The following is a 24,278-nucleotide window of genomic DNA, read 5'->3' as shown; positions in this document are numbered from 1 at the left end:
ACATCAAAGTTTTTGATAGAAAACATCATTTGCAAATGATCTGTTGTGACATGTGACTGAAAACAATAGAACACGTTAAATGTATGACCGTAGTACTCTTGATAATGATTACACATTGCTTTATCGGCCTAATCACTTATGGTGAGCATTTCTTGCTTTGTGTCCGTTCATTGAAATGGGAAGTTGTGTATTTTGTTCTCTCTCAGCCCCTGCCGTCACGGAGGAAACCACAATGCAACTAGAGGACATCATCAAGCAGAGAATTAAAGACCAGGTCCGTATATACATGGGGCCCAACATCTCTCTTGTTTGTGTCTTCAGAACCTGATGCCTTTACAAATTGATCCAGAATGATTGGGGGCGTCTATGGATCAGTCTGTGTTCAAGCGTTAGTTATATGTAGTGTAGGAGCCATTTCATTTGATTTAATAGTTTTGACTAAATAGCGCCGCCACTGGTCGCCTCGTAAAATGGCACCATGGTGCTCCTATTAATTATGGCCCAGCTGTGTGTAGGGACACGCCAGACGAGAAACAGTTTTTCAACCGCTCGCTTGCTACACACACACACAGCGCAGATTGAATGAATGAAAGACTGAAAAGAAAGACTTTGCTTAGAATCATTATGAGTTTATTTGAAACCCTTTTGCTGCGCCTGTTTGTTTTGAAACCTTTTTAGTACAAGTCTGGAGCCTGTTTTGTTTCATTTGTTTGCCCCGTTATTATTTGAAACTTTACGCAACTCCTTCCATAAAACTCAACCGGTTCGAACCCATCGGATGCAACTATCAACAACATCAAACAGTGAGTAACAAGACAGCCCAAGTCAATGTGGTGTGAGCGCGTTGAAGACGTATCCTGGCTTAGATAGGCAAATTGAGCCTACATTCAAGTTGAAAAACTCTCTGAAGGGGAGCTCCAGTAGCTCACCACGTACCGCGAGTGCTATTTCAGCGCCGTGGACAACCGTGCTCGTCACGGATCTGGGGCTGAGCGCGTTCGAATCCCGGACGGCAGCCGTGCCTTTCCCAGAGTGTCTTTCCCCCCCATCTGAACCCTTTCAGCCTGCTTCTGTCGGTCGAACTTGACCAAGTATGAATGCGACGAAAAAGCGATAAACGCTAAAAAGAACCAGCTGACTGGTCAAAGTTTAAAAAAAAAAAAAACTCTCTGATACAGGGTTCGAAATTAACGGGGGCTCGGGGCAAAATGCCCTTGAAAATGGACAAAATGCCCCCAAATATAAGTTAAAGGGGGCAGAAAATGCCCCCGACAGTTTACTAATTATATATATAATTATATATATGATCTACAGTGCGAGCATTTCCCTTGTATTTGGCCCTAATAATATGTGTGTGTGCGCCACCCGGAAAAATCATTTACTCGAGACGAGTGACGATTACAAAACAGCTCCGCTGTTATAATAGTCCCACAAGGCGCATAAACGTCCAATCACAGTAGCGCCCGAAAACAAAGTCACGGTACCGGCTTAGGCAAGTTATACATTCAGAATCAGACAACGCAAAAAAATCAGCCAGCCATGAAGCCCATTCATTTTTATTTTGAGCAAAAGAGAGACGAGGAGAAAGAGAGGAATCCGGCTGACATGGCTTTTGAATTGATATTCGCACGTGTTTTTGCGGGTCCAGTCCCCACGGTATGTTGACAGAATTCGCAAAACACCTTATCGACTGAAGCATAAAAGTCATTAGGATACTGCTCTGCTCTGAATTTAGGGCTTAGTGGGGAATTTCTTCCGACGTTAACGTTAACGACGCACCGAAGCAGCTAGACCATTTCTCCGTGTTGTGTGTAACACGCAGCGGTCCCCGCCTTCTCCCTCCTTGCAACAAACGTTCCACCCAAAAACGGAATTTCTATTTCATAATGAATTAAATAATTGTATAAAGAATTTTCAATGTTCTGTCATCTAATAATATATTCCATTACCTTTCCTATCTGTATCAAAGTCAAAATGTTGGTATCATAACAACACTACAACATACAAAAGCAGCTTGACAACCGATATCCTTTGCGTTTGATTGATTGAAAACTTTATTAACAGATTGCAGAATGGGTACAATACAGTACAGCTCAATACACACAAGTTAAGGGGATGCAGACCAGAGAAAGACTTTCGTCTTGTTTACATCAGGGTCCCCCATTTTCAATTCATAGTGTGCACACGCACAGTATAATAATGCATGAGATAAATAGTTAATAAACTCTGTGTTACTTGAACAATTTTCACTGTGCTCCTAAATTTCTTTGTGTGCTCCTAAATTTTTATTTCGATTTTATTTATTAACATTTTATTTAGGAGCACATGTGCTCCTTGGGAAAAAGGTTAGCGTAGAGCCCTATATATGGAGACATTAACATTACATTATCAAACATAGGGACGAAGACTGTAAAAAAAAGTGTCAACAATGTTTTATAATCCTTATGTTAATTTTCATCATAAAAATTCAGTGCCCCCGAAATACAAAAAAAAGCCCCCGAAAATCAATTAAGGGGGGCAAAAAAAGCCCTTGAATTTTTTTTTTAATTTCTAACCCTGCTCTGATACGGACACAATTAATGGAATTTGATGGATCAAAATGATCTAATGGATGTGTCACGCTATTGAGAACAATGGAATGTGCAATACAATTGGATAAATGAACGCGAAAGATGCGCATTTAAAATGGTATCAAACTGATCTAATGGATGTGTCACGCTATTGAAAACAATGGACTGTGCAATATGATTGGATACATGAACGCGAAAGACGCGCATTTAAAATGGTATCAAACGGATCTACTGGATGTGTCACGCTATTGAAAACAATGGACTGTGCAAATATGATTGAATAAATGAACGCGAAAGATGCGCATTTCAAAATGGAATTGGAGGATCAAAGTATCTAATGGATGTGTGATGCTATTAAAGACAATACAATGTGCGATAACATATGGACGCCAAAGACGCGCATTTCAAAATAGAATTGGAGGATCAAAGTATCTAATGGATGTGTGATTCTATTAAAGATAATGCAATGTGCGATATCATGTGGATAAATGAACGCCAAAGACGCGCATTTAAAGTGGATTTGAAGGAATATGTCGTCATCAAATAAACCTGTGCACCGTTATAAATAGATAAATAGATGCTGCTTAACGATGTCTGGGCAAGATAAAGAGGAATTGGGCCATTCTGATGCAGCTGCTGTGATTGTGACTGAAGGTTCTGATGCAGCTGCTGTGATTGTGACTGAAGTTACCACCGTTCACACTTCTGATACAAATGTTAACTTGCCTGTGGTTGAAGGAAAGAGACAAGTGAAACCCACGCAACGGGCACTTGAGGCTAATTATACAAAACAATGTAATCGAAGAAAAGCTAAACTTGGACAACTCACAAGCAAAAGAAATGTGTTACAAGCACTTATGGTAGATTACAGAAATGTTGAATTGGTTAAACAAGAATACAATGAATTTAATTCTAAAACAAATGACTTCAAATCACTTCACAAAACAGTACAGCAGCTGTTATCAGAAGAGGAAGCGGCAGAAGAACAAGATCAGTGGTACATGCCGAAGTTCAAAATCATATGTGAATTTCATGATAAGGTTATAGAATGGATAAATAATGCCCCTGCAGCTATGGCACAAAAGCCACCAGAAGTGACACCAGCAGTGACACCAGCACAAAGTGTGAAATCATTTGGCAATAATTCAGTTGGCATGAAATCCACTTCAAGCACCGCAGCATTAAGACAGGTAGAGGCCGAAAGAGCCAATCTAGCCACACGTTCTGCTTATCTCAAACAAAGACAAGCATTTGAATTTCAGGAGGCACAGCTCAAAGCAAGAAAGGAAGCATTTGAATTGGAAGTGGAAATTGCAGCTGCTGATGCCAGGTTAAAAGTTCTGGATGTTACTAAACATGTAGACACCAGGCTTGATGTTAACCCCTTAATCCACATCAATGAGTATTTTGACTCAATGCAATCCTTACCAGTGGACAGCCATAAGGTTAATTATAGATTGGATGATGAAGAGGAAGATGATGACTATGAAGAGAATGATGATGATGATGATGATGATCATGATGATGATGATGATGATGATGATGATGATGATGATGAAGATTATGAATTTGAAGGAGCAGCTTCCCATCCACCACTGAGACGAAGGTCTCAACATGCCCCTAGTGGCCAATTACGGCAGCCACAGAAACAAATGGCTCAGCAGCCTACAAGCTCACGAATGCCTGTTGCTCACCAACAACCTCAACAGCCTAACCCAAACTTTGGCTTGCAGGATGGTGCTCAGGTTAATGTTCAACCAGGCGGAGCCATGATGGACATTTTGAGAAAACAAAATGAAATCACAGAAATGTTAATTCAAGAACAGAGGTTCTCACTCTTGCCTTCTAGAGAGATACCTGTTTTTAAAGGTGATCCATTAAGTTATGTCTCTTTCATTAGTACATTTGAACATTGTATAGAAAGCAAGACGAGTAACAACAGAGATCGACTGCTCTTTCTTGAACAATTTACAGATGGAGAACCAAAGGCAATTGTGAGAAGCTGCCTTCACATGGATTCCCAAAAAGGCTATGTGAAAGCAAAACGGCTGCTATGCAAACATTTTGGAAATGAGGTTTTCATTGCTGCTGCCTATCAGGAACAAATTCTGAATTGGGATGCAATCCGATCGGAAGATGGTAAAGCCTTACACAAATACTCACTCTTCTTGAGAACATGCTGCAATGCTATGAGCAATAATGAAATTCTGCAAGACATGAACAATCCTACACACTTGAAATCTGTCTTGTCAAAACTGCCATTCAAGCACAGAGAGAGGTGGAGGACAGTAGCATATGGTTACTATGAGCGTACACACAGAAGAGCTAAGTTCCCACAACTTGTAAATTTCATTGAAAGGCAAGCAAACATTGCCATTGATCCCCTCTTTGGAGAAATACAAGACACAAAACCGAAAGACAAGAGGACAATCCCTTCTCCCCGAAATAGTAATTTGAAATACATACCAGTTTCATCATACACTAAGAGCAGTTTTGCCACAGTAACCGAATCCTCAGAACCAAAGTCACAGTCAAGCACAAGCAGCTCTGCAGCCGTGCAACAGAAAACATGTTTCTTTTGCAAAGAAAACCACAGCACAGACCTGTGCAAGACATTGGATAAGAAAATACACAAAGACAAAGTTGAGTTCTTTAAAGTAAATGGTTTATGTTTCGGTTGTGTGACTCAAGGTCACATGAGTAAGGACTGTGAAAGACGTGTGACTTGTAAGATATGTACAAAGAAGCATCCTACTGTGTTGCACATTGAATTTAAAAAAGATACAAGTCAAACTAGTCCAAGCACCGATAGCATGTCAGTGGGCAGTGCATTAGTCACCATGAAAAGGCCTATCCATACTGGGGCCGGTGACCAACAAAAATTGTCAATTGTTCCTGTGCAAGTCAAGTTGTCAAATTCGAATCAGGTACTTCAAACGTACGCTTTCCTTGATCCAGGAAGCACTGGAACCTTCTGTACTGAAGCTTTAAGGAAGCAACTGAATGCTAAGGCGACACCAACTCGAATCCTACTTCGTACTCTAGGACAAGAAAGGGTCATAAGTATTAACCGAATCAATGGGCTGGAAGTGTCAAGTCTTGAAGGAGATGATTTCCTAAAACTGCCACCACTCTATACTCAAACAGAAATTCCTGTAACCAAGCAACAAATTCCCACTCAGGATGATGTGCAAGAATGGAACTACCTAAAAGAGGTTAAGTTGCCATATATTGATGCAGATATTGGACTCCTGATTGGTAATGATGCAGCTAAGTTTATGGAACCGTGGGCAGTAATTAATAGCAAGGGTAATGGGCCCTATGCTGTAAAGACAAGACTTGGATGGGTGGTTAGTGGGCTTCTACACAAACCCACAATAAGCCATAAGCAGCCAACCCATATTTCCGGCAATCGCATATCAATAATACATTTGAATGACCTCATGATCCAAAAAAGGAAATTCAAGAAAGATGTGGAGTTTCACAAAGAGTACACTCACTTTCTTGAAAGTGTCATTCAAAAGGGACACGCTGAAGCTGTGCCACAAGAGCAGTTAAATCTAGAGGAAAGAAGGACTCACCATGGAGTACGCCACCCAAAGAAACGCAGACTGCGTGTAATCATGGCAAAGGCAAGAGACGCCCCCTTGAAACGGGTTACAACACCCAGAATGGAACTTACTGCTGCAGTACTAGCAGTGAAAGTGAACAGGAATGTGGATGAAGATACATTCAGAACCCAAGTGAACACCAAGATCAACCCTACAGACCATGTGTCCCGAGGTCTTACAGCTGATGCATTTTTAAAGTGTGAAAACTGGAAGAAGGGACGGGACTTCCTACAGGAAAAAGAAGAGACATGGCCTAACTTACCTGCTGATCTCACCCCCATACCAGCCGACGATCCGGAAGTCAAAAGAGAGAAGGTTACAGTCAATACCATTCAGATGATGGATCAAGATCCTACTAGCACTCTCGTACACCACTACTCAAGTTTCTACAAATTGAAAAGAGCTGTAGCATGGATGTTGTATTTGAGAACTCACCTTTTGCAGTTGAGTAAGAAAAGGAAAGATCTGATGCAAATTCAAGAACCAGACGCAGACAAACAAAGACAGACAATTGAAGTGGAGATGAAAAAATTCAAAAACACTGTAAAGGCACACAACCTCTCTCTGGATGAACTGGACATTTCAGAGATAGCCGTTGTAAAATTCTGTCTCAAACAAGGATTTCAAGAGGAAATCAAAACATTGCAGAAAGGAAGTTTGAACGTGCAGAAACACAGTTCAACCTACAAGCTTGATCCCAAACTTGAAAACGAAGCCATAAGAGTGGGTGGGAGATTAAGCAGAGCAGCCATGCCAGAAGATGCAAAGCACCCTGCTATCCTCCCAAAAGACCATGTGTATGCAAAGCGCCATTGGAGACAAGTACAGTACCTGTCAGATCTATTTTGGACTAGATGGATAAAAGAATACCTACCTCTTATGAATGTACGTCAAAAATGGAACCGCATCCGCAGGAACTTTGAAAAGGAAGACATTGTGATCATAGCTGACACGAATGCACCAAGAGGATCCTGGATGTTGGCTAGAGTCCTGGAAACAATGCCAGACTCGAGAGGACTTGTGAGAAGTGTGCGTCTTCAGACAAAAACCAGTGTACTTGAAAGGCCCATCAGCAAGATTTGCCTGCTGGTGCCAAACTAAAATTAGGTACTGAAGATTCAAACAGGCCTATACACCATGCCTGTTTCCCACCTCACAAGTATTTATTTTGTTTTGAACATTTTGTATGGCTCCAGCAGTTTTTTGATTTTGTATTGTTATTAGAGCCTGCCCATAACAATAGGGGCCGGCTATGTAGGAGCCATTTCATTTGATTTAATAGTTTTGACTAAATAGCGCCGCCACTGGTCGCCTCGTAAAATGGCACCATGGTGCTCCTATTAATTATGGCCCAGCTGTGTGTAGGGACACGCCAGACGAGAAACAGTTTTTCAACCGCTCGCTTGCTACACACACACACAGCGCAGATTGAATGAATGAAAGACTGAAAAGAAAGACTTTGCTTAGAATCATTATGAGTTTATTTGAAACCATTTTGCTGTGCCTGTTTGTTTTGAAACCTTTTTAGTACAAGTCTTTGTTTAATTTGTTTGCCCCGTTATTATTTGAAACTTTACGCAACTCCTTCCATAAAACTCAACCGGTTCGAACCCATCGGATGCAACTATCAACAACATCAAACAGTGAGTAACAAGACAGCCCAAGTCGATGTGGTGTGAACGCGTTGAAGACGTATCCTGGCTTAGATAGGCAAATTGAGCCTACATGTAGGGCTGCACGATTTTGGGAAATAATCAAATTTTTTCTGACAGATATTGCGTTTGCGATTACATTTGCGATTTATAATTCTTCTTTTTAAGCAGCCCCACAGAGGTTTATTGTAAAATGCGGCTTGCATCTGGCCTACGCGGTGGGTCTGTTCGGGACACAGAGCCTGAAAATGTTTCTTTTTACCTGGGAATCGATACCGGTACCCAACGGTACCTTTTTTCTGTACTTTAGGTCGCTTTCACACAGGGGCTGTTTGGTCCGGACTTTCGGACCAGAATTCGATAGTCCGGTTTTTCGGGTCTGTGTGAATGCGCGTCGAACTCGGTCCGCGGACCAAGCAGGCGAACTCTAGTCCGCCTGAAAACGTAGGTCTCGGTTCGGCTTCAGCGGACCAAACGCGAACCAAATATAGGAAGTGATTATTATTACCACTGCTTGCAGCACTCACTGCAAAACAAGCACACTGCATCTAATCTCTCTATCTATCTATCTATCTATCTATCTATCTATCTATCTATCTATCTATCTATCTATCTATCTATCTATCTATCTATCTATCTATCTATCTATCTATCTATCTATCTATCTATATATCTAACTGTGCATCTTGGGAAGAAGGAAGAAACACGCGGCTTATTATTATTACCGAGGCGCACGGCATTAATAATGGATCAATGCCACGTCAATACTATTATTATTATTATATTATTATTATTGGTCTACAAGTTGTTTAGCGAGAGGATGGTGGTAATGTGCTTCAATAGAACAATGGATCAATGCCATGTCAAAACTCGCTCCGCTGATCTGGCTCGCAGACAGCACACACAGACACACACGCGCGCGCGCGCACACACAGGCTTGCAGCCACACACACATTTCCACTGTCCAATAGACAAGCGCCCTTTTCAACCGTGTGACATTGTTCAGAAGGTCTCGGTCCGCTGACAGATTTCTCTATGTGAAAGCAGGCGAACCAAATGAAGAATGCAACAATGTTGCAACTTCACCCCCAGAACCGCACCGAGTCCTCCAAAACTCTATGTGAAAGCGACCTTACTCTCCCTCTCTGAAGTCTAAACTTCACAACACACACAATCTAAAACCCCTTACCTCCCTCTCCCAAACTGTTCCTACAACAATTTTTTTTATGTTGCATGATCATGTATATTTATTTGTATTATAATTTGTTTTGTGTTTGTATCTCAATGGGACTTCCTGGTATATTTATTGCAGGCCTGGCGATTTTTTATTGCGTCCTTTCAAATCGAGATTTCGATTAAAAATAGATTAATCGTTCAGCCCTAGTCATATGCGATATGTTGGTTACTATTGGCCAGATTTGAATGAAACGTAGGTGAGTGATGCTTTTCATTGAGGTCTTGCATTTGCATAATTTCACTGATAGGGTTATGGGCACGCTTTTAATGTAGGGCTGTTAGATTATGGCAGAAATCAAAACCACAATTATTTTGCTCAATACTGAGATCACGATTATTTAACACAATTACTTATTGACTTTGGAAACAAGTAAACAACATGCATTTATTGAACTACAAAACCTACATAACCTAGCTAAAAGTTGATTATCTTGCCAGAATTGTAATTATGTTTGCAAGGGATTGATTGATTGGTTGATTTAATGCAAGACTTTTATCCACCATATAATGGGACATTGTCACTGATTGGCCCAAAGGCTGCACTATGTGTCCGTGGGCAACACACGATTCACCGTTGGCTTGCTGTGTTTTCTCAGGTGTTCGATGACGTGGTGCGTAAGGAGAAGCCCAAGGAGGAGGCATTTGAGTACAAGAAGAGGCTGACCCTGGACCACGAGAAGAGCAAGCTGAGTCTGGCTCAGGTCTATGAGCAGGAGTACCTCAAGAAGACACAGGTGGGTCTTCTGTCCTCTCACGGTGTGTCCCGCTGCTGAAGCAAACTGATCTGCAGTAGGGGCTGAGCCCAAACGTTCGGACCTTCGTTCGTTATGTTGGCATTCGAATTCTAAATCAACATTTGAATAATTTTTTTTTATTAAAAGAAATATATATATATATATATATATATATATATATATATATATATGTGTATATGTGTATTTCTTTTTTATGTGTATTCTGTTTAAACCAATGGTGTTTTTCTTCACAGTTGCAGATAAAGATTAGGCTACACTAATATTATAGTATTAAAACTGATGAGTTATGTCGCGTATTTACACAAACGGCTGAGAGTGGACACAGGTTCTACTTAGCTTTTGGCACAGCAGGAGTGTGTGTGTGTCCAGCTCCTCCGTCACATGGACATTTATACTTTTCTGGTTGGCGTTCTAAGCGAATGAGGTGGCTAAGCGAATGAGGTGGCTCTCTTCCAAATTAGCAGCGTGGTTCAGGGCTTAACAAATTACTATACAACAGTTGAAATAGCAAGGATCTAGAATTTGTCTGTATCCTGGTGGTTTCTGAAGGACAGGCAGGGGTCATGGTGACACATAGGCCTTTGCTTGTTTTAATACAATATAACAGGGGGTGGCCAACCAGTCAGAGACTAAGGGGCCTTTCTCTAAGAGCCACAAAAATGACTGTGGTACCACAAAGAGCCACACCATATACCAGCGTTTCTCAACTTTTTTTTTCAGTCACGGCACCCTTCATGTGTTTATAGGTCTCACCCTCTGGCCTCTGAAGTTGCTAATGTCTTTTTTTATTTCTGCCTCACAGAAATAAACAAATGTTTATTTAAATTTTTTTAAGCATGTATGTATTGGTCCTGTTGTTCAGCCTCACAATGCTATTTGATAGTAAATGTGTTTATATGTCCCACCCTCTGGCATCTGAAGTTGCTAAATTAAATTTGGGCCTCACAGGGTTAACCTCTTAAGCCCGAGATATACAGTAAAAGTGTATATTTTCAGCATTACATTTGTTTACCAATGATTCTAACTGTTATTAGTGAAATATAAGATTATAGAAATCTCAGGGCATTGAGTCGGAAACCGGCGAATTTAGAAAAACTACCCTACCCAGCTCACGCCAGCCCCTGTCAATCATCTGACTTCTGGATTTACTTTTTTATTTCTCTTATTTTTTTAGATTATCTCCCACAAACCTGAACGTTATTGCCATAAAACAGAATGCAGTTAGTTTCTCTACCTTTCTGTGAACGTCTAGCAAAAAACAGTGTTGCAATATGATGAAAAATGGTGGAGAAATTTACATTATAAAAAAGATGGCAGAATTCAGTACTGTATCTACAAAACCTTCTGTTTAATCATCTTCCTCTATTCATTTGCTTAGATTTTTCAGGTCTGGTAAATTTGAGCATGGTGTTATTCACAGCCAAAGATAATTTTATTTTTTTATTCTCCTTTGGTTCATTACAATTTACTCAAGCCTAGTAACAGACACACTATTTCTGACACTGGGAATACATTCCCTGAGATCTATAGATGTCCCTAGATTCAGATACCAAGAACATGCAAATGGACCATTTAAAAAAAATCTGTAAATGTTTATTCTACGTCCTTATTTAATGAGTGTCATACAAAAAAAATATTTTAATTAAACAAATATATATATATATATTTTTTTTTATAGATGGAAGAGCCACACATTGACGGGCAAAGAGCCACATGCGGCTCACGAGCCGTGGGTTGGCCACCCCTGCAATATAATAACACATTTTAATGGTACACACATTTGTAGATATTTGTCTATACATCCTTACAATAGATAAATGGAACAATAGATTGATTCATACATAGCATACATTTTGTGAGTACTGTAACCAGTTTTCCTCTAATCAGCCAGAATTGTCGCCTCTGCAGTCCTTGGGCCTGTGACTTTAGCAACGGATGCACTGACCTTCCGGTCACAAATAGATCTTGACCACCTCAGTAGCTACAGACAGGCTGAGACATGATAATAAAAGACATGGAGAAATGTATCTAGGGACATAAATAAATGGATCTTAGCCCACAGTTATATTCATTAAAGAAAGTTGATTTAATAAAAGACTAATTTAATCAGATAATTTTGTTTGAGGATTTGTTTGAGGACGGATGCGACTAATAGACTAACAAAGTTACAAGTGACTAACAAAACATGACCGATTAATTTATCTCGTCTGAGGAACGAATAAATACTGTACTGTCTTTTACTACCTACTATGCTAATATGTCTTTCTTTACTACTATGCACTCAACACACTTAAGTTTCAGCACTGTTTGAAGAACAGTGTTACTCAGCTGAACGAGTTGTACCCTTCCTGCTGACCTGTTGTACAGAACTTGTAAGTCGCTTTGGATAAAAGCGTTCAGCTAAATGTAAATGTAAATGCACAGTTCAACAGTTGTGATTGGAAGATACAAAAAAAGAGTGTGGGGTTTGGGATAGGCTGATCAACTTAAGAGGAGGGAGCAGCCCTAGTTGGAAGGATAGGACCAGGCCATTCTTTTCACAGTTCTACTGTTGGTGTAACTAACGTGTGCTTCGTTTTCTGTGTTTCAGAAAAAGACTGAGGAAGAAGAGAATCCAGCCCATGTGGAAATTCAAAAGCTCATGGACACGTTGTTCTTGAAGCTCGACGCTCTCTCCAACTTCCACTTCACACCCAAACCAGTAAGTCTTCCTGTCGGCATTGACTGAAATTGGTGCAATTTAATTCATGCATTTATTTTCATTTTTATATAGACCTTTTCTAACGTGACAACGTACACATTCTAAATAGGCCCCTTTTGTATTACAGTTGCTGACAGGAAATAACATACTTCTGAAAAGGTCTATAAAAGTATTGGCACATATTCTATCGGTAAAAGCCATTATTGAAGCAGCAGCCATTAACACGATAAACACAAGGGTTACAGTGGGTAGATGGAAGAGGTAGGATCAGTTAGGAACCAGAACTAGAACCAAAACAACTAGAGGAATGAGGTAGAGCGCAGAGTCTTGGGTTGCGTTCACACCTACCCTGTTTTGTCCGTTTTAAGTGAACCATGGTCCCTTTAAATCAATAGTCCGTTTCGTTTGGAGAGGTGTGAACACAAACCAAACTATTGTGAGGACCAAACAACCGAACCAAGTTAGGACCCTGTCCCTTTCAAAAGTGGAGCTGTTGGTGTGAATGCAATCGAACTTTTATATAGTACCTAATCTAGGAAGCAAAGTAGCCTACAGTGCATTGTGGGATGAAGATGGACGCCACCTAGCGTTGACATGATGTGTAGCAACGCTACATCGATCCCAAGTCTTGCTTCCTCATACTCTGCCTATACCGCTCGTATTTGGCAGGCACACCATAACAAAACAATGACGGCCATGATGGCAATCGCAAAAACCGGCGGCGTGGCTCCATTGTTGCCGTCATTCACTACAAGGATTCAGGCGGGATTTTCCCGAAAATTATCTGTCCAATGACCTGAGCGACTGATCTGTCCAATAGATGGACGACTTGGCGACTGCATGTCCTTTGTTTACAAATTGGGCTCAAAAAAGGGCTGTGTGAACGCAAACCAAAATCAAACGATGTATCATTCTCGCATTTGGTCTGCGAGAAAGTCCGGACTATCCGTGGACTTTTAGATGTGAACACGGCCTTAAAGGGGCACTTCACCAAAAAAACAATGCTAATTATATGATATTTTGATACAGTTTAATTATTGTGGTTATTGATGTAATATAAGAAGATATTTTGTTACTTACTGATGTAAAGCACTTTGAACTGCAACCCCTTGTATGAAAGGTGCTATACAAATAAAGTTTGTTATTATTATTATTACTGGACTTTTCCCCCACTAACTAACCGTGCTCTGTGCTCTTCTCTCCTCCTTCCAGCCCGTTCCGGAGGTGAAGGTGGTGTCTAACCTGCCCACCATCTCCATGGAGGAGGTGGCTCCGGTCACGGCCAGTGAGGCGACGCTACTGGCACCCGAAGAAGTCAAGGTTTGTTGGGTCGCCAGACTTCGCCACACTCTTCACTATTTATCGGATCCGTCTCAGGGATGGGTACCGAATTAGGTACTTTTAAGGGTACCGACCGAATCACGTCGGTACTACCGGTGCCACATTTCGATACTGTAAAAAAAAAAAAAAATTACTTACATTTTCTTTTTAAACCGGAACTATTTTACTATTTCTTTCACTATTTGGGCAATTTTACACAATTCCTGTGAGTTTATGGAACACATCTGTAAGGTTTTTGTCAAAGAAATTCTATTGTTTTGTATTTTTAATCAAGTACTCAAAAACAGCATTTTTCTACCTCAAAATTTTAAGCCGTTTTGAGGCTGGGCTCCGCCGATACTCAGAATGCGATTTGAGTGACAGAGAGCGAGAGAGAGAGAGAGAGAGAGAGAGAGAGAGAGAGAGACCTTGACGCGCAGGGGCCAAGCGGTCTCTCTTAATGAGTAATACAGGTGGCTGGCAGTTGGCTACAAGCATACCGGTAGATGCATAGTTGGCAGTTGGCTACAAGCATAGATGCATAGCTGGCAGTTGGCTACAAGCATACCGGTAGATGCATAGTTGGCAGTTGGCTACAAGCATAGATGCATAGCTGGCAGTTGGCTACAAGCATACCGGTAGATGCATAGTTGGCAGTTGGCTACAAGCATAGATGCATAGCTGGCAGTTGGCTACAAGCATAGCTGGCAGTTGGCAGTTGGCTACAAGCATAGATGCATAGCTGGCAGTTGGCTACAAGCATAGATGCATAGCTGGCAGTTGGCAGTTGGCTACAAGCATAGATGCATAGCTGGCAGTTGGCTACAAGCATAGCTGGCAGTTGGCAGTTGGCTACAAGCATAGATGCATAGCTGGCAGTTGGCTACAAGCATAGATGCATAGCTGGCAGTTGGCTACAAGCATAGATGCATAGCTGGCAGTTGGCTACAAGCATAGATGCATAGCTGGCAGTTGGCTACAAGCGTTATTATGCAGATGAGAAACCTCTGACGTCGCATATATGCTAAATTTCAGATGACTCACTTGAGTGAGGGACAATATTGTGAGATGAGAATTGGAAGAATGCGCCAAATTGAGAATTAGAGACATGGATCCTCTTAATATAAGTCCACATAGCTAGAAAATAATGCTAAACACTGGAAAATGCCATTTATAAGATAGTTCCCCTTTTAAGTCCGACGACATCAATGTTTAGTTTACCGCGAGAACGAAACCTATGAAGTGTGCCGCACGTTCAACGTGAACAACAAAGCAGTTGGGGCAATGGCAAGCCGAAAACGGTTGCAAGTGTGGTTATACTTTACAAAGCTAGATGCAGACAACGCTCTGCATTATATATTATATATGATAATAAATCAAGTTTGGATTTTATTAAATTTTTTACAACTAAGGTAGGTAGATTACATTTTTAGAGACTAAAGTACAGAAAGAAGTTACCGTTGGGTACCGGTATCGATTCAAATGTGAACGGTACCCAACCCGATTCCGTCTGCGTTCTGTGTGTATGATGAAGAGTGTGACGATACGTCTTCCTCTGACCGCAGGAGAAGAACAGGGCGGGCGACGTGCTCGGAGACACGGAGAAGACTGAGACGGACAAGAAGCGCGAGAGGCGCAAGAAGAAACACGCAAAGCGCATCAGGATCCGAGAGAAGGAGACGAGGAGGAAACTGAAGGAGGCCAGCGGCAAACCCGGAGAGAACAGGAAGGCGTCGAAGGCGGAGGTGGCGGACACCCTGAGGAAGCTCTCCAAGGGAGGCAAAGCCACCATACTGAAGGTCAGTGGGGGCTGTTTCTGCTGTCGGTCACTTTGTTTCACAGCTGGATGCATTCAACGTTCAGGTTCTACCGTGTGGTTGGGTAACAATTTAGCCAAGTCCCGCCCCCCCCCTATGTTCAACCAACTTTAAACTCTGCTACTTTCCACTATCCAATAATATGGACCTCAAGACGCTCTGGATTGCGTGTATCATGGAATCTCCAGGTTCAGATTCCTTTTATTGTCATTCAGTCCCTTTTTACAGCAAAAGAATAGTGAAATTCGCTTTGTTGTGGACCGTAGCAGCATCCAATATAATATAATGTAAAATAAAATAAAAATAAAATAAAATAACGGCAAGATGACTACCGGTATATACAATTCTAACAGTGCGCAGTATGCAGATATTACACTATATCAAATACAAATTGGATTGGATAAATAACAATATGGCTATGTACAGTTCCAACAAGAAAAAAAGAAAAAATCTGTAATCTCCTGTAATAACCTTTAACCATTCCCCCCCCCCCCCCCCCCCGCTTCATTTGACTTCCATCTTCACGGGCCGTCGGGTTACGCCAAACGCCCCTCACTGTTCTTTCTGAATGTGTTTCTGGAGCATCAGCGCCCCGAGGCCACAGATGCCGCACCGCTAGGCACATTATTGTCGGATCGCTGCCTCAGTCATTATTTTGCAAAGGGTCAATTGCCTCTTCGCTTTCGGCATAATGTGACCAAGTGGGGCTTGCCGGGGCGAACTGGGATTGTTCTTCCTACCATGGGATTAGAAGCACTAGTATCACCACAGCAGGCGAGGAGGTGACTAAAGAACACAGTCATGTTGTTTTGGAGAAAGTTGGAGTGGCATAAGTAAGGACTAAGACCTTGTTAGCCTTGGTTAAAGGAAAAGGAAAACATTTGGGAATACCGGGTAGCATAGCTAGCCATTGTCCAACTAACACCTCTCCCAAAGGCTATACGGGCATGTCCGCTTCCATTCATTGTGCCAAGCTAGGCTAACGTGCAGCCAGATAGCTTTCTACTGAACGCAGAGAGAGGAAACTGGTATCTATCTTCTTGTCTCTCTCTCTGGAGAAGACTGTAAGCTAATTTCCCAAAATGTTGGAGTTTTCCTTTAAAGTCAAAGTCATGTTTATTGTAATTTTCCCATGGGACATGGAAGCCCGAAATACAGTACTCTCTACTCGGGTCTCGGTTATAGCCATTAAATACTAAAATGACAAAATAAATTATCCTCGTGATAAACATGCAAACTGATTCAATAAAACAAATTTCATTCACTGATTGAGAGAGAAGTGCCATGAAGTGCTACGGTGCCGTGAGCAGAGGTATGGCAGTGATGAACAGTTCAGTCTCGCAGCATCCGAGAGGAAGCTAAACCCTGTAAGGTCCAGTCAGTATAACTTTGGATCAAATATCTTAAAGGGGACATATTTGAGTCATTTTCAACAAGTTAATATACGTCTATGAGGTCCCCTAAACATGTCCCTTTAAAGTTTTTTTTGTTGCTTAAAAAAACACTCAGATTATGCATTCTAGCAGCCTCTATACCTCTCTGTTTCAGTCCTGTTCTCATTCTAGCAGCCTCTATACCTCTGTTTCAGTCCTGTTCTCATTCTAGCAGCCTCTATACCTCTGTTTCAGTCCTGTTCTCATTCTAGCAGCCTCTATACCTCTCTGTTTCAGTCCTGTTCTCATTCTAGCAGCCTCTATACCTCTGTTTCAGTCCTGTTCTCATTCTAGCAGCCTCTATACCTCTCTGTTTCAGTCCTGTTCTCATTCTAGCAGCCTCTATACCTCTCTGTTTCAGTCCTGTTCTCATTCTAGCAGCCTCTATACCTCTCTGTTTCAGTCCTGTTCTCATTCTAGCAGCCTCTATACCTCTGTTTCAGTCCTGTTCTCATTCTAGCAGCCTCTATACCTCTCTGTTTCAGTCCTGTTCTCATTCTAGCAGCCTTTATACCTCTGTTTCAGTCCTGTTCTCATTCTAGCAGCCTCTATACCCCTCTGTTTCAGTCCTGTTCTCATTCTATCAGCCTCTATACCTCTGTTTCAGTCCTGTTCTCATTCTATCAGCCTCTATACCTCTGTTTCAGTCCTGTTCTCATTCTAGCAGCATCTATACCTCTGTTTCAGTCCTGTTCTCATTCTAGCAGCCTATATACCTCTCTGTTTCAGTCCTGTTCTCATTCTAGCAGCCTCTATACCTCTGTTTCAGTCCTGTTCTCATTCTAGCAGCCTCTATACCCCTCTGTTTCAGTCCTGTTCTCATTCTATCAGCCTCTATACCTCTGTAATCGCGTAATCGCGGACGTAATCGTGGAATTAACCAATAAAAATGGAATCAACTGCAAAACGTGGAATATTGCAGAATTTGGCCTAATCTGGACTGAAATTTCGTTTTTGGGTGGAACGTTTGGTGCACACGCGACCGGGGAGGCGGGGACGCTACAGCGTGTTACACACAACACAGCGGTGCTCAAGCGTCTGGCTGCTTCAGTGTTAACATCGTCAAGAAGCTAAAAAAATCCACAATAAGCCCTCAATTCAGAGCAGAACAGTATCCTAATGACTTTTATGCCTCCGGTGATAAGGTGTTTTGCTAATTCTGTCAACGTTCCGTGGACTGGACCCGCAAAAACACTTGCGACACTATTGTGATTAAATAGCTATAACGTTGGGACATGATAGCTTCTAGCTAAATCTAGTGCACCCATCCATTTGTTTAATGCAAACGATTGTCATTACACACTGTCCTTTATAAACTAAATACACTTAAATAGCTATGTAACGTTATAGGACTATAGATGGAAATGATAGCTTCTAGAAGTTCTAGCTAAATCTGGTGCACCCATCCATTTGTTTAATGCAAACGATTGTCATTATACACTGCCCTTTATAATCTAAATAAACTTAAATAGCTATGAAACGTTACAGTACATAGGACTATAGATGGAAATGATAGCTTCTTGCTAAATCTGGTGCACTCATCCATTTGTTTAATGCAAACGATTGTCATTATACACTGCCCTTTATAATCTAAATAAACTTAAATAGCTATGAAACGTTACAGTACATAGGACTATAGATGGAAATGATAGCTTCTTGCTAAATCTGGTGCACTCATCCATTTGTTTAATGCAAACGATTGTCATTATACACTGCCCTTTATAATCTAAATAAACTTAAATAGCTATGAAACGTTACAGTACATAGGACTATAGATGGAAATGATAGCTTCTTGCTAAATCTAGTGCACCCATCCATTTGTTTAATGCAAACGATTGTCATTATACACTGTCCTTTATAATCGAAATAAACTAAACTAAAGGTGCCTAAATTATGCATTACTATATTTCATCACAATATAATAGATATAGCTAGGTTACTGACATTGTCATTGTGATAATGTCAGTAGTAGCTAGCTGTATCTATTGTTTACACTTGAAATATGTATTTTTATTTTGTCACAATATTAATTGAAAAATATTGTGTAAAATTGAACTGTATTTCTGAGTTGCAGCACTTAAAAACATTAAATGGACTGTTATATCTTATTCAATTGTGGACATTTATTCATTCCCACTTATTAGACACTATTTCTGATGGTAAAATGAGCATAAAAAGCAAAATACAGAATTCTGAAATATTAAAACGGAAAAAATTGAACTTAAAATGGAATTTGGAAAATAATAAAACTGATTTCATATGGCTCTAGCCTCTATACCTCTCTGTTTCAGTCCTGTTCTCATTCTAGCAGCCTCTATACCTCTCCGTTTCAGTCCTGTTCTCATTCTAGCAGCCTCTATACCTCTCTGTTTCAGTCCTGTTCTCATTCTAGCAGCCTCTATACCTCTGTTTCAGTCCTGTTCTCATTCTATTCTCATTCTAGCAGCCTCTATACCTCTGTTTCAGTCCTGTTTTCATTCTAGCAGCCTCTATACCTCTGTTTCAGTCCTGTTCTCATTCTAGCAGCCTCTATACCTCTGTTTCAGTCCTGTTCTCATTCTAGCAGCCTCTATACCTCTGTTTCAGTCCTGTTCTCATTCTAGCAGCCTCTATACCTCTGTTTCAGTCCTGTTCTCATTCTAGCAACCTCTACCACTCTGTTTCAGTCCTGTTCTCATTCTAGTAGCCTCTATACCTCTCCGTTTCAGTCCTGTTCTCATTCTAGTAGCCTCTACCTCTCTGTTTCAGTCCTGTTCTCATTCTAGCAGCCTCTACCCCTCTGTTTCAGTCCTGTTCTCATTCTAGCAGCCTCTATACCTCTCCGTTTCAGTCCTGTTCTCATTCTAGCAGCCTCTATACCTCTCTGTTTCAGTCCTGTTCTCATTCTAGCAGCCTCTATACCTCTCCGTTTCAGTCCTGTTCTCATTCTAGCAGCCTCTATACCTCTCTGTTTCAGTCCTGTTCTCATTCTAGCAGCCTCTATACCTCTCTGTTTCAGTCCTGTTCTCATTCTAGCAGCCTCTATACCTCCGTTTCAGTCCTGTTCTCATTCTAGCAGCCTCTATACCTCTCTGTTTCAGCCCTGTTCTCATTCTAGTAGCCTCTATACCTCTCTGTTTCAGTCCTGTTCTCATTCTAGCAGCCTCTATACCTCTCTGTTTCAGCCCTGTTCTCATTCTAGTAGCCTCTATACCTCTCTGTTTCAGTCCGGTTCTCAACAGGCCTTTTCTGTGCGTGTAACAAGTGAGCCGCTTTTATTGTACAAAAATACGATAATTATCGTACATCTAGCGCTGGTGCACAAAACTATACTGTTGAACGGAATTCAGATCAAACTGTCAAACCAGATCAAATATGTGCGGCAGGGTGGTGTAGTGGACTAAGCACTCGCCTACCACCGCAGAGACTCTGGGATAGAATCCAGCTGTCACCGGTACCTCCGGCTTGGTCAGTCGTCCCTACAAACACAATCGGCAGTGTTGGCTGGTGGGAAGCCGGTGGAGTAGGTGTCCTGGTCGTTGCAAACAGCGACTCTGGTAGATCGGGCGCCTGTTCAGCAGGGAGGGGATCGGGGGGAAATAGCATGCGTTGCGTTCCCCCAGTGAAACTTCTTGCTGTCGGGTGAAAAGAAGCGGCTGGCGACTCCACATGTATCAGAGGAGGCATGTGGTAGTTCTGCACCCTCCCCAGGCCGACAGTGGGGCAATGAGCGCAACGACCAGGAAGGGAATTGGCATAACGACTAAATTGGGGGATGGGAGAAAAATTTAAAGGCAAATAAATTACAAAATCTGCATATCAAATTGAAACATTTATTAAATAAAAGAAAAGTACATTTTAAAGTTCAGCTTTAGGTAGAGAAGATTTACGAGCGAGCCGCCATTTTGCACGTGGACATTTTTTGTACGTGGCTGATGTACAACATTGTGAACTGATTTAGATGAGATGCTTAACGGGAACTGTTCTCCGACAGGACGAGGGGAAGGACAAAGCTCTGCGCTCCTCCCAGGCCTTCTTCACGCAGCTTCAGGACCAGGTCAAGAGCCAGATCAAGGGGGCCAAGGAGCAGGCCTCCAAGAAGAAGAGACGCAAGGAGGTCTCTGTCAGCAAACTCAAATTATGAGCATAATTGACGTGTTCTTATCGTGATTGATTGACATATTTCATTGTACAGATTTTTTTTATGATAAAGGTGCATTATGGTAAATCGGGTCAGTGCTTGTACATGTTGTCCTTTTCATTCAAATAAAATAAAAAAGTATTTGAAGTATTCTTGTGAAGGAAGGAACAATTCTCCTCGAGTAGGTTCTGAGAGGAGATGAATTTGTAAAAGACGTCTTCCATTTGAGGAACACTTGACGATTTTTTCCATAGTCCTTTTGACGTCTGGATTCCAAGTCATTCTTGCCGTCATACAAAAAGCAAGGTGGCGTTTTTGCTTAATCTTTTACCATTAGAGTTATTTTCTGAGCATTTCCCACTGCTATAGCCTTCCATTGTGTCTGAAAGTGTGTCTTGGGCTACGTTTAGACGGAGAGAGTCTGAACAGAAACCGCAAGTCGTCTTACGGTTTCACTTTTAATTTTGCGTTTAGACGAGCGTTTTGGGATGGAATTCTCCGTGCAGACGAGGCTGTAACGACTCGAGACAACGGAGCCCCGCTGTCACACGATTGGCGCATATGTCACATGACGTGCTGTGAAGACCCGCCCTACTCTGCCTCTGATTCGCAGACTGTGGGTGGGGAATGTGATTGGACCAAAGCAGAGTCACTCACAGACAGTGGGTCCAGTCACGCCGCGGGACAGCTTCTTGTGTATTTAAAAGTACTGCCAATGTAGCCTTCAGGTGATCGCCATGGATAGAATCAGACATGCTTTGTTTACGCTTCTAGGCTACTGACGCATGCCTGTGATGTAAGCAGTACGCGCGACGAGAGCCTTGACAACCCTTTCGTCATCGTTTTATGCGGTTTGACAGTTTAGATGAGAGCGCAAAGGTTTATCGTTTCTAGGAATTCCACCCTGGAAGGTGGTCTCACTTTTTTGCGGTTTACCCCCGTAAAAACGCTGTTTCCGTATAAACGAAAGGCACATCCGAAAAAATATTTTTGCGGATTCACCTGATAGCGTTTTCGTCTAAACGGGGCCTTAAAACACCACATAATCCCATGGAGGTCACGGCAGCTAACCAAAATGCCACGGGGACATCTGAGGAGCATTTATTTCCCGAAATCCGCAACGCCCCAACCCTGGACACCTTCAAATCCGCTCTAAAACACACCTCTTCACCAAGGCTTTCCCCATCAGTTAGTTTTAGATTAAATTAGGTCCATTATCCCCTACTTTCCCGAAATCCCCTCTTCCCCCTCCCCCCCTACTTTCCTTGCCCTATTTTTTGTCCTGATTGTAAAGCGACCTTGGGTTCTATGAAAGGCGCTATATAAATTTGATTTATTATTATTATTATTATTATTATTGAAAAGCTTTTGATGTTAGCATCGTGGCATTGTAGTCCAACGTGGAGGCTTTCCTCGGTTGATACGGTGTTTAAGACACGTGTTTTCAGATACACTTGAAGCCAATGGCAGTAGTGACTCGGCAGAAAATAACTGTCAAATGTTTATGGTTTATGGGGGAAAAAGGACATATTGGTTTTTATATCAAGGTCAGAATTACTTGGACACACGGGTCAAAAAGACTGGTATGGTCCTTACTAAGGAATGTCTAGATACAGCTGGATTAATTCAGCTGGTTTTCACGAGGACTGCTAACGAGCCACCTTCAGGAACATTGAGCTGTTTAGAAACATCTCTAGCTTTTTTTGTAAGTCTGGTAAAGAAAAGCATTTTTAGGCTTCAGCAGGTGCTATATGTTACTACAACGATCATTTCTACTCATCAGACTGCAAGCCATCTACATTATATTGGCGTACTGCGCAGATATGAAATGCAAAGGTATCTGAACATGCATCAGGCTGGTGATGAGAGACAGTGGTACAGGAGTGAGTAGTTTACAGAGGGGCCAAGGCTGATGTTTTTTACCAAACATTTTCATGTCTGGAGAGAGATTTGGGCATTTCAACCCTGGTTACTTAAAGGTGGGATAGGCGATTTCAACCCTGGTTACTTAAAGGTGGGATAGGCGATTTCAACCCTGGTTACTTAAAGGTGGGATAGGCTATTTCTGAGAAATGAGCGACAGTGATCTTACATGGGTACTTTACGATAATGAACATTCGATTTGATTTTCTGTCATCATGCAGCACAGATACAGTACAATGAAAAGAAGTCTGGCATCCAACCAGAGTGCAAATGTAATGGTAAAGTGCAACAGTAATATACAATGTACAGGTGATTCAACTGCGTATAAAATATATAAATCAGTACTACTGGGTGTAGTGCTAATCAAATCAAATCAAATCAAATTTATTTATAGGGCCCGACAACACACGTTAATGTCCCCATGGGCCGTACAGGTCTTCTTTAAACAAGTTAAGAAGACAACATAACAATAAGTCAAGAACAGAACAAGAACACCATAGGGTCCAAACATTTTTTAGATGAATGCAAATAAATGAAAGAATGCAAGCACTCCCAGACATACCCCACGCGAAGGTAAGGAAAAACTCACTAAAACCTAACAATAGGGAAAAAAGCTCCACAGGCAATGTGGAGGAGAGAAACCTTAGAAGGGCCGTTCAAGGGGGGATCTCCCTTCTTAGATGTCGGTGATAGTAGTGTTGCAGACGGACAGTTGGTAAGCATGCACTCATGTGTGTAGTGAAACACAGATGAGTGCATGCAATAGCAACTGTACATTTTGAAAAATTAAAGATAGAGTTGATAGCGGATCTATTTGAAGCACAGGGGCGGCGCAAGAGGGTCACGTCCTCCCCGTCTTAGTCACGGGACATTCAGCACTCCGGTCGTTGCACAGGGACAGCCGGAGACAGGGGGAAGGGGGGGTGGCACAGAGAGGGTCGCGAACTCCCTGACATCATCGCGGGACATCCGGCACTCCGGTCACCACTACGAAACCTCCGAAGACAGGGGGGCACGCAGAGGGGGTCGCAATCTCCCGGCCTTCGTCACGGGACGTCCAACACTCCGGTCAACACTCCAGGACAGCAAGTCATAGGAAGACAGGGAGACGGGACAGGCGTTAGACAGCTCATGAGATTG

The 24,278-nt window shown here is 41.8% G+C and overlaps 1 protein-coding gene across 1 annotated transcript in view; it reads left to right on the top strand.

Moving 5' to 3' along the window:
* mphosph10 (M-phase phosphoprotein 10 (U3 small nucleolar ribonucleoprotein)) overlaps nt 1-21,356 on the top strand; it is a 35,183-nt gene extending 13,827 nt beyond the window's left edge. The window contains exons 6-11 of the mRNA XM_084308787.1: nt 207-274; nt 9,666-9,803; nt 12,415-12,525; nt 13,738-13,845; nt 15,411-15,644; nt 21,069-21,356. Of these exons, the coding sequence (XP_084164913.1) occupies nt 207-274; nt 9,666-9,803; nt 12,415-12,525; nt 13,738-13,845; nt 15,411-15,644; nt 21,069-21,218 (809 nt within the window). The 3' untranslated portion in view covers nt 21,219-21,356. The remainder of the gene's footprint in view (nt 1-206; nt 275-9,665; nt 9,804-12,414; nt 12,526-13,737; nt 13,846-15,410; nt 15,645-21,068) is intronic.
* The last annotated feature ends 2,922 nt before the right edge of the window (nt 21,357-24,278 follow it).

Source organism: Notolepis coatsorum (assembly GCF_963971535.1).
Source record: "Notolepis coatsorum genome assembly, chromosome: 2".
Taxonomy (NCBI): Eukaryota; Metazoa; Chordata; class Actinopteri; order Aulopiformes; family Paralepididae; genus Notolepis; species Notolepis coatsorum.
Note: the sequence above shows the minus strand (reverse complement) of the source record. Positions and strands in the feature narration are given on the sequence as shown.